The sequence below is a fragment of the Felis catus genome, chromosome B1 (assembly GCF_018350175.1).
Source record: "Felis catus isolate Fca126 chromosome B1, F.catus_Fca126_mat1.0, whole genome shotgun sequence".
Classification (NCBI taxonomy): domain Eukaryota; kingdom Metazoa; phylum Chordata; class Mammalia; order Carnivora; family Felidae; genus Felis; species Felis catus.
In genome coordinates, this window is record NC_058371.1 from 32,618,054 (window position 1) to 32,629,496 (window position 11,443).

General features: G+C 39.9%; 1 protein-coding gene across 1 annotated transcript in view; it reads left to right on the top strand.

Moving 5' to 3' along the window:
• KCTD9 (potassium channel tetramerization domain containing 9) overlaps positions 1-10,756 on the top strand; it is a 37,842-nt gene extending 27,086 nt beyond the window's left edge. Inside the window, exons 10-12 of the mRNA XM_003984680.6 lie at positions 5,679-5,784; positions 6,497-6,630; positions 8,884-10,756. Of these exons, the coding sequence (XP_003984729.1) occupies positions 5,679-5,784; positions 6,497-6,630; positions 8,884-9,000 (357 nt within the window). The 3' untranslated portion in view covers positions 9,001-10,756. The remainder of the gene's footprint in view (positions 1-5,678; positions 5,785-6,496; positions 6,631-8,883) is intronic.
• Positions 10,757-11,443: the final 687 nt, after the last annotated feature.

Below are 11,443 nucleotides of genomic sequence, written 5' to 3' on the forward strand. Positions count from 1 at the left end.
AATCACGACCTGAGCCGAAATCAAGAGTAGAAAGCTTAACTGACTGAGTCACCCAGGCGCTCTGAAGGACCTAGTCTTTAAATAGTGAAATGATGAGAGATCACTTGTCTGGCTTTTGTTAAGGATAAAACAAACAAACAAAAATAAAAAGACAGTCTGGGTCATTCAGTAGAGCTGGTTTTGAGTTCTGTTTAATTATAGTAATGCTAACTCTGAACCTGCACCATAATTTTCTTAACTGTAAATACTTGTTCTATCCATCCTGTACAGTTGATAAACTGAAGTGCTATAGAATTATAAATTTAATTACTAACGTTAGAAGTGGCTCACTCATGTTGAAGAGTCATTCATTGCCCAGGGTATATAGGCTGTGAAGTCAAAACTAATTGCTAATTGTCCTTGGCATTTGAAGATGAATGCTAATGAATAGCCATCATATCTATAGAACATGATGTGTGCTAAGCAGTCTGCTGATACACCTAATGGCTCCACTTTCTTTTTTTAAGTTTTTTTTTAACATTTATTCATTTTTGAAAGAGACAGAGCACAAGCAGGGGTGGGGCGGAGAGAGAGGGGGACACAGAATCTGAAGCAGGCTCCAGGCTCTGAGCTGTCAGCACAGAGACCAACGTGGGGCTCGAACTCACGAACCGTGAGATCACGACCTGAGCCGAAGTCGGACGCTCAGCCGACTGGGCCACCCAGGTGCCCCTCCACTATTTTTTAAAAATGTTTGTTTATTTTTGAGACAGCGAGAGAGACAGAGTGTGAACGGGGGAGGGGCAGAGAAAGCGGGAGACACAGAATCCAAAGCAGATTCCAGGCTCCGAGCTGTCAGCACAGCGCCCAATGCGGGGCTTGAACTCACAAACCGCAAGATCATGACCTGAGCCAAAGTCGGACGCTTAACTGACTGAGCCACCCAGGTACCCCTCCACTACTCTTTCTTAATTTCTCACCCCATTTATCCTTCACGGGCTGTGAGACCTTTCCATGGGAACCATGTGATTCTGCTGTCAACCAAGGTGATCTCAGCTGCTGTCTCTGTTGAGCAGAACATGTCTGTGCCACATTATTCTGTCAGCCTGCTTTAAGAATGTTTCTTCTGCACACTCTTTTTGCCATCAGTGACTTCAGCATGCTGCATAGAAGCTGATGTAATAACTCAGCTATTACATATCTGTTGCATATTCAAGACTTAGAATGGTGAGAGCTGACAGGGACCTTGATGGTCATCACATATGACCCTGTTGTTGGACTGAGAAACTGAAACCTAGAGACTTGCCTGGGCCCGAAGAGACTAATGTGTTAGCACAGTTGGAGGTAGACAGACTCTACAACATGCGTTTTCTTTTCCTTATTTCTTTTTTAATGACTTTTTCATGTGCAAAATGTCAAGCATATACAAAAATAGAATACTATAATGAATCCCCCTTGTTACATCTATTAACTCAGATGTAACTTCAGAAGGTATCATCGACATATAAACAATCTTGTCTATACCTCTTTATAGATTATGTTGAAGTAACTCACTATTTCACCTGTAAATATTTTGTTTATCCCTTAAAGACCATTTAAAAAATATAATCTTAATACCATTGTCATACATTAGAAATCATGGTAATAACTGCTTTCATCAAAGCCCTATGCCCCTTGATACAGTTAAGGTAGCAAAACTCTGAACAGCTGGTTTACTAAGCAGCTGAGTTCTGAACCCTCCACGTTGGTGACTGTTGGTGACCTGCTTGTACCATTTGATGAGTTGGAGGGTGAATGACATGCTTTCTGTGGTTGAAGGTGGAAAACTTCACTGAATTTCTTATAAATTTGTTTTTTTTTGTGAGATTCCATAAGGGTCAGGTTTGAGGACAGAGCCGTACTTATAATTACCTTAGGACTTTTAATCTATGTGTGTCATCAGGTCTGAAATGAGTCTCTTGTAGGCGGCATATAGGTGGTTCTTGCTTTTTTATCATTCAGTCAATATATTTTGATGGGAGCATTTAGTACATTTACCTTCAAAGTCATTATTGATACGGATGTACTTCTTGCTGTTTGTTAACTGGTTTTACAGTTATTTGGGTAGTTCTTTGTTACTTTCTTCTCTTCCTATCTTTCCTTGTGGTTTGATGGCTTCCTTTAGTGATTTTGCTTGGATTCCTTTCTCTTTGTTTTTTGCATATCTATTACGGGTTTTTGATTTGTGGTTACCATTAGGTTCATATATAACATCTCTGTATCCATATAAAGTTGATGGTTGCTTAAGTTTTGTTTTTTTTTGTTTTTTTTGTTTTTTTTTGAGAGCATGAGCAGAGGAGGAGCAGAGAGAGAGGGAGACAGATATGAAACAGGCTCCAGGTTCTGAGCTGTCAGCACAGAGCCCAACATGGGCTCCAACCCACGAATGCGAGGTCATGACATGAGCTGAAGTCGGACGCTCAACCGACTGAGGCACCCAGGTGCCCCTTAGTTGCTTAAGGTTAAACCCATTCTAGGTGGACTAAATTTTTACTCCCCTCCCAACACATTTTATGTATATAATGTCATCCTTTACATCCTTTTATTTTGTGAATCCCTTGACTTATTTTTATAGGTATAATTGACTTTATTGTTTTTGTGCTGTAACCTCCCTCCTGGTTTTATAAGTGATTCATTTACTACTTTTATTATATTTCCATTTACCTGTGAAATGTTCTCCATTCCTAATTTTCTTACTCCTGATTATGTCCTTTTCTTTCCACTCAAAAAATCGCCTTTAACATTTCTTGTAAGACTGGTTTAGTGGCGATGAATTGCTTCATCTTTTGTTTTGGGAAATGCTTTACCTCTCTTTCTATTATGAATGGTAGCCTTGCTGGGTAGAGTATAATTGATCTCAGGTTTTTTCCTTTCGTGTCCTACACTCTCTTCATTCCTGCAGTTTCTGCTGAAAAATCAGCATATTGCCGTATGGGATTTCCCTTGTATGTAACTGTTTTCTCTTGCTGCTTTTAATTTCTCTCTTTATCACTGCTTTTTGCCATTTTAATTATTATGTCTCTTGGTGTGGACCTCCTTAAGTTGATTCCATTGAGGTCTCTTTTCCTCCTGGATCTGGATTTGTTTCCTTCCCCAGATTTGGTAAGTTTTCAGCTATTATTTCTGCCCCTTTTCTTTCTCTTCTGTTTCTGAGATCCCTGTAATGCATATGTTACTACACTTGATGTCACTGAGTTTTTTCTTTTTGCTGTTCATCTTGGGTGCTTTCCATTATTCTGTCCTCCAGCTCACTGATCCGTTCTTCTGCTTCCTCTAGTCTACTATCTATTCCCTCTAGTGTAGTTTTAATTTCACTTAAGTTCTTCATCTCTGATTGGTTCTTTTTTATATTTCCCATCTGTTAAGGGTCTCACTGAGATCCTCCACCCTTCTCAAATCCAGTAAGTATCTTTATGACCATTACTTTGAATTATCTATCAGGCATATAGCTTATCGCCATTTCATTTAATTCTTTTGCTTTGATTTTGTCCTCCTCTTTCATTTGGGATATATTCCTGTTTCCTCATTTTGTGTAACTCTCTGTGTCTGTTTCTGCGTATTAGGAAAGTCAGCTATGTCTCCTGCTCTTAAAAGTAATGGCCTTGGGGCAGCTGGGTGGCTCAGTCGGTTGAGCGGCCGACTTCGGCTCAGGTCATGATCTCACAGTCTGTGAGTTCAAGCCCCGCGTCGGGCTCTGGGCTGACAGCTCGGAGCCTGGAGCCTGTTTCGGATTCTGTGTCTCCCTCTCTCTGACCCTCCCCCGTTCATGCTCTCTCTCCGTCTCAAAAATAAATAAACGTTAAAAAAAAAAAAAAAGTAATGGCCTTATGAAGAAGAGGTCCTGTAGTGCCCTGTAGTTCCATGTCCCTTGCTTTCCCCAGAACCAGGCAGTTCAGGCATAGGTGTCGCCCGTGTGTGTTGTGTGTGTTGCATGGGCCCTTCTATCGAGGCTGAGCTGCTTTAGCTTTCAGTCAGCTGCAGTGGCCCCATTTGCCTGTTGTGGGCAGGGTTTGGTCCCTGTGCTGTCAAGGGCCGGTCTGGGGCCACCTTGGGCTTGTAGTTGGATCAGCCAAGCCACCTGCCCGCAGGCTGTTTGCCGGGGCTACAGTCACACCTACCTACTTGCAGGGTGCTTTCCCTGGGTTGTCGCCTTGGGAACTTAGATAACAGCTACAGTCTGTTTTACCTGGGTGCACGGCACGGAGAACCAGAGACATTTATTTTTATATTATCAGCTTCCTGTCTTATTAATGTTTCTGTGTATTTAAAACACCGTCATCTTTTAGTTATTTTGGTCCTTCTGCATCCTCATTTTCTTACCTCTCAGGCTGAGCTTCTGTATTGCCTGTGTGCCGTAGCACCTGTACTACCTCTGCAGAGGCAGACGTGGGAATGTGTGTGCATTTGTCAGCTTTCTGTGATCTGAAACGATCTGCAGCTTATCTCCCTTTCAGCAGAATTGACAGTATGGTGAATGGAATTGCACTCATAAAACAGGATTTTTCCTATTAGGTGTGGCAATAAGGTAACGTGATCAGCCTTAGGATTTTTAGATTCTTCACTGTTGTAGTTATAATGACAACTACAATTATCATTTATATAGTGCTCTACAACTTTTAAGACACTTTTACATTCATCATCTACTTTGATGGTCACAGTGTGGGAAGTCCTAATGTTAATGTCAACTTTATGGCTTCCTGCCTTATCTGCTAATTGTTGTTCAGATCTGATGGCACTGAATCCTCAGAGGTAAATTAACGTAATTTAAAATTCTAACATATATTTTCTAGTTTTTTTACTCTTTGTATTTTGTGCTATAATTTGGGCGTTCAAGGTTGACAATGTTGTGTAGCAGTGATTGATACATGAAGATCTGACAAACAATTTGTAGGGTTTTGTAGCTAGATGATATCTTTAACTGCTGGCCTTAGTATTCTGACCTATGAAATGAAGGTAGTAATAGCATGATTGAACATCAAGAATTTTATTGATTCCTTCAGTAAGAAAGAAGAGAAATCCCTACTCCTGATAAGATTATGTGTTCCTTACCCATACATCTTAGCTCTCATAGTGTCCTACCCAGGACTGTTTATAAACATAGAAATAGGGATGTTACAGTTCTAACCCCCCAACTTTTTAAATAAATTTTTTTTAATGTTTATTTAGTTTTGAAAGAGAGAGAGCGTAAATGGGGGAGGGACAGAGAGAGAGGGAGACAGAATGTGAAGCCATCTCCAGGCTCTGAGCTGTCAATACAGAGCCCATCGGTGGGGTTCAAACCCATGGGCCAGACCAGGAGATCATGAGCTGAGCCGAAGTCAGTCACTCAACCAGCTGAGCCACCCAGGTGCCCCAACCCCCAAATTTTTTTTAATCTAAACTATTATCTGTGTAAAATGGACATGCTGTTGTTAATTAGGTTGTTGTTTCTTTGAAAATGGTTCTTTCAAAAGAACTGTTTCTTCAAAGTGGTTCTCAGCTCTTGGTTGATTCCAGTTAGAAAAGTCTTCATTATAAACAGAAAATAATTGATTGTGAGTATATGGAATTGAGCCTCCTCCCCTTCTCTATTTTTTTCTTTTATTGTTTGAGCCCATTTTTTTCTTTTCCAAACAAAATTCTGAATGTTAAAACGTGGACTTTTCTCTTTTTCTTGCCAGTGTGCAAATCTCCAGGGAGTCAAGATGCTCTGTTCTAATGCAGAAGGGGCATCCCTGAAACTGTGTAATTTTGAAGATCCTTCTGGTCTTAAAGCCAATTTAGAAGGTGAGATTCTATCTATAATTACATTTTCTAAGGTGAGAACAGATCACAAAGTAAAAAGCCCAACAAAACAAGTTTTACGGAAAAATCATGACCACTACTGGGGGGTAGATTTCTTCTGCCATCGTATTTGGTCTCAGTCATGTGCTAGGCAAGAAGTTAGGGGCAATCCAGCCTCTACCATTGAATAAGGCTTCAGTTGGAGAATTAAATGTCAACATCTCGAACTTTGAAATTAAACAGTATACGCTCACAGTGACTAAAATGAATTTCACTTTGCACAAAGCTAGGCAGTTTCTGTCATTTTTAGATTAATGTTTTATTTATGAATTTCTTATTGCTCTGTTGTGTCAGTGAACTGGTCACTTCATTTATTTGTATGTTTAGAGTACAGGGGACTTACCTTCCTTATCATAAACTTACGGAAGCATATTATAAAAGTGCTAATTATCTTAAGACCGAATTGAATTCTTCCCTCAAAAATATAGACTAAAACATTCTTAATTCATAGAACAAGCAAACAGATTGTTAACAATGAACGCTTTATATGTGTAAGTTGGTTGAGAGACTGAGATTTATGGTTCACGGAGTCCTTTCCAAAAGTTAAAGAGCCTGTCAGTCACCTCCATTAAGTAAACTAAACCTGCGGTTTTTTGAAGGGAGAGGACTATAAATATTTTGAAGTTCAACTGCTATCAAAATATATTCACTGTAGGTGCTAATCTGAAAGGTGTGGATATGGAAGGAAGTCAAATGACAGGAATTAACCTGAGAGTTGCCACCTTAAAAAATGCGAAGTTGAAGAACTGTAACCTCCGAGGCGCAACTCTGGCAGGAACGGATTTAGAGGTGAGTCACCAATGTCTGAAGAGCGTTTGGTAATCTACAGTTACTGAGCCTGTCCTGCAAAATGTATCGAGGTCACCAACAAAGTCATTGGCTGGTAAAAACTGCCAGGGAGCACGCCCGCACAGCCGGAGCGGTGCTCTCCTGTCGATTGCTTGTTTCAGCAGACGTGCCTCCCAGAGCAGGGTTCAGTCACACGGGCCATGGGTCCCAGTTTCAGATTGAAAGATTCATCTGACAGTCGGTCGAAGCCGATTTCATTTGTCCTCTGTTCCTTGGGTCTCCTTCAAGTAGATGAGTTTGATGACTGCTTTACTAATCGAATTTATTGTGTTTTTCTTCAGTTTTAAGTCCAGACAGAATTATATGGGGCCAGATTATCTTTTTAACTGTTCGAGAAATGTCAAAGATATCCAGGTTTGAAATCAGGTTAAGAGAGAGCCTATTCTAAATTGGAATCGTGTTCTTTTTGAATCACGATTTGAGCTTTTAACTTTGCGCGTCTTTTTCATCAGAATTATATATGTTGTCTTGATTCGCAAATGTAGCTGGCAGGCTCAAAGGCTGTTGATAGGTCTCTTGGTGCTGTCCCCATAGCACTTTTTGCAATGCTGGCCGCGTTCTAAATCTGTTCGGGACAGTAGCCACCAGGCGCTATGGCTGTTGAGCACTTGAAATATGGCCAGTGTGGGGCGCCTGGGTGGCGCAGTCGGTTAAGCGTCCGACTTCAGCCAGGTCACGATCTTGCGGTCCGTGAGTTCGAGCCCCGCGTCGGGCTCTGGGCTGATGGCTCAGAGCCTGGAGCCTGTTTCCGATTCTGTGTCTCCCTTTCTCTCTGCCCCTCCCCTGTTCGTGCTCTGTCTCTCTCTGTCCCAAAAATAAATAAACGTTGAAAAAAAAAAATTTAAAAAAAAAAAAAAAAGAAAGAAATATGGCCAGTGTGACTGAGAAACAGATTTTTAAATTTTACTTAATTTTAATTCATTTAAATATAAGTAGCCACATGTGGCTGTTGCCATCATATTGAACAGCACAGCCTTATCCGGGAAAACCTGGCATAGATCGGATTGGAGAGAAGAGTGGGTCAAAATTTGGCTTGTCATTGATTTTTCCCTTTTAATGTTTCTGCTTTGTTTTCTTGACAGATCTTAGCGGTAGAGTGGCAGGCCCCATTAAACTTAAAGGCAAAAAGAACCTGCCCAAGGCCAAAAATAGAAGCCTATTATAAGCACAGTTCCTTAATTTTTTATTCTTTGGTACTGTCACCAAAAATGATGATTTTTTTTTCCCCTTGGTTTTAGTTACCGTGTAGGTAAACACCAGAAGTCTTCCTGATGGCAACTGAATGCAGACTAGTCAGGTTGACTGTTTGAAGGGCAGCTGGTGACATTCTGTCCTAAAAGGTTATGTGCAGTCACCCACCATCCCCAAGGACTTACCCACGATCTGTCTCATCTGCCACTGTGTGATCTCAAGAGAAATTTCGAAGCAGCTTCCAATTGTGGTGGTAGTTACACTGTTATATATACATTTGTTAAAACTCATTGAATTGTGCACATAATTTGGGGTTTAAAAAAAAAAAAAAAGCAGTTCCCTGCTATAAAAATGTTCGAGTTGGGGAATGGAAAAATCTATTATAATGTAATTAGTAAGATCTCTTTCTCTCAGTTGTTTTCTTTTTAAATTTTTTAAACATCTATTTTATTTTTGAGAGACAGAGAGAGACAGAGCAGGAGCAGGGGAGGGGCAGAGAGAGCGAGAGACACAGAATCTGAAGCAGGTTCCAGGCACTGAGCTGTCAGCACGGAGCCCAACCCGGGGTTCAGACCCACGAACCGTGAGATCATGACCCAAGCTGAAGTCGGACGCTTAACTGACTGAGCCACCCAGGTGCCCCTCAGGTTTTTGGGGGTTTTTTTTAATAGTGCTTACCTGCCCTGCCTTTTGTTGTCCTCGGATTGTGGTAAATTTGCATAGATAATATTTATTACGTTGGAGTCCATTCTGGGTTTTAAATGACCGATTCTAAAATATGGGAACAGAAGAGACACACTTCCTCTTTAACCTCTGTTTGTCAGTATTTGTGACTGTCAGCCTGACCACTCACCTAGAGAAAACAACTCCAGATATAGAAGAAAATCTGACTTTTTTCTCACACGGCAGTCTTCCAGAAATAACAGGGTTTCATGACGTTGGAACATTTTCCTCACGTGCCCCAGGAATCTTAGTTTCATGAATATTGTTTTTGTCTTGCAGAATTGCGACCTGTCTGGGTGCGATCTTCAAGAAGCCAACCTGAGAGGTTCCAACGTGAAGGGAGCTATATTTGAAGAGATGCTGACCCCACTACATATGTCACAGAGTGTCAGATGAGAATTTCAGGGCCGGAGGAAGATGCCCGAGATGAAAAATGTTGTCCTTCTCACTTTTTTTTTTTCTCCACCCATTCAGTTGTCTAGAAGAAGTAACGCTGTAAGGGAATAAAAAACAAACAAAAACCCATTTAGAGGATTATGCTTGTTCTCAACGGTGCATAAAGGAAAAAAGTGACTTTTTTCCACATTCTGATTTTAACAGAGAAGCACTCATTTAATAGATGTAGAGAAGCTAGAGTAGCTTGCTGCCTTTTGAGCGGAGTTAGGGGGATTTGGCTGGTTTTATGACCAGAAATAGGATCTATTATATTTGCTTTTAAATAGGCATGATGTGGAAATACCATCTTGGTTTGAAATGTATTCGAGGATTTTAATTTATGAAAAGCACAACATATGCAATTATATTTATTGAATCTCTAGATACAGGATGGATATTTAAATTGTTAAACTTTACGAAAATTTCGAAAAGGTTCAGGTTTATTAATAGCTTTAGTGATGCCTCCCCTACTCTACATACCTGTCATGCCATATGAATATGGTGAGATCAGATTCCCCAAGGCTCTCTTTTCAGGTTCTTGTAATGTTTATTTTTTAGAACGAAACAGTAGCTAAATTAAATCCTCGGTTCTTACTGATTGAGACTGAGTGAAAGAAAAGACCTCAGTGTCAGCTCAAGTTAAGGTGGAACTCTCCAGATGGACAAAGAATTTACCTATCGCTACAACTTTTAAATGAGCATCCTTAGAATTCTAAGCAAGTTCCACTCAACGCCAAACCAGGCGATTTTATCAATTTACACTACTAGCCTTGTTTTCTCCTGTACAGTCAAAAGAAGCATAGGAAGTATATGTCAGAACCAAAAAACCAAGGTACATTATCAATAGTAATTTAATTCAAATGCCAAATAGTTTCAACAGGGCCAGCTTAGAAATAGGCATTAAATCCCAGTCCACTGTCATCTTTTGGAAATCAACATAATGCCGTTAAAACCCTACAAGGGGAAGGGAAGGGATTTTAAATTGGCAATTTGATGATAGCCACCAAAAAACTTCAACAAAAATAAAGGCGTTGGACTGGTCCGAGATGTAATACCAATCAGTCAGCACCTGTGGTTCTTTTACTTCTTTCTGATTTAGTTCAAATTCTAGCCTGCTTTTCTTGAGTCCTTCTCTCTGCAATAGCAGAGACAGGACCTGTACTTCCCTACCAAGAACCCGTTGTCCTTATGTCTACCCCAAGAGCAGGGATATAAGCTGTGTCCAAATAGGTTCTGAATTCTACAGACTCATCCGTTTGAAGCAATGAATCAGTAAAAAAGACTTTGTCTCCTTTGGGAGAATGACGCGTGTTCAATATTTACGTAGCTTATTCTTCTATATATACATATGCAAAGCTTTCCTTAACGGTAAAGGGTGCATATGCGTAGTGAGAGCTCGCACCTTTACAGGTGAGGGAAAGCAATTTCAGAAATGAATTATTTTCTTTGCTTTATTATTTTTACCAAGACAGAGAAGTATTGAGAGATATCTATTTTCATAATCAATATGTGCCTAAATTATATTTAAATCATTTCACTCTGTACTATATTTTCAATAATTATAGAATGTGTTTGTTCATCCACTTAAGGGTACCTCTGTAGACATAAACCTAAAAATTCAGAAGAAATCTGAAAGGTCTAAACATGGTATGCTTAGAAACTGCAGATTTTGGATCTAATGTATACTGCATTAATAAACGATGTGAAATGTTGAAAAGGAGTTTCTAGTCGTACTTTTGAAAATCGACTCTTGACCATATTTCACTTACGTTTCTTCAGCATTAAGTTGATGACCAGCCCCGAGGGTCTGGGTGGAGAAGGAAATCCAACACAACGCTTACAATGGATTAGTCTGAAAGGGCCATTCATGCAAATTTACCCCTTTAAGCATGTTTTTTTTATGACCCTCTTTTTAAAATCTGCCATGCTAACAACACAGGTTCAATTACAAGACTTCCAATGGTTCATCTCTTTAGCTGATGAACATTACAAGTTAGATTAGGTTGGTTGAGTACATTGTCCCCAATACATTCTCACCTGACTCGTAGGAGAGAGAATTTTGAGGCAGGAGTTTCAAAAGAGTACAACTTCTATTAAACCTGGTGATGGAACTTGTCTGTACACAGGTAAAAATACAATTGGGGGTGGGGGACTAGAAAATCGAAATCAGATTATGCATATTGATAAAATTCAGTACTCCTGTAATTAGAGCCATATGTATTATGCTGTAATATCTAATTCAACTACAGTTTCAAAGAAATTTTCGTAGGAAATAGTGTAAATTCACTTTCTTATGACAGTGATTTACTATCATAAATCAAGGCATGGAATATTTTCTCCAGTTGCTCATTTTACGAACGGGTGGTTTATACTATAAATCTACCCCCATGTCAACTTCAAATCA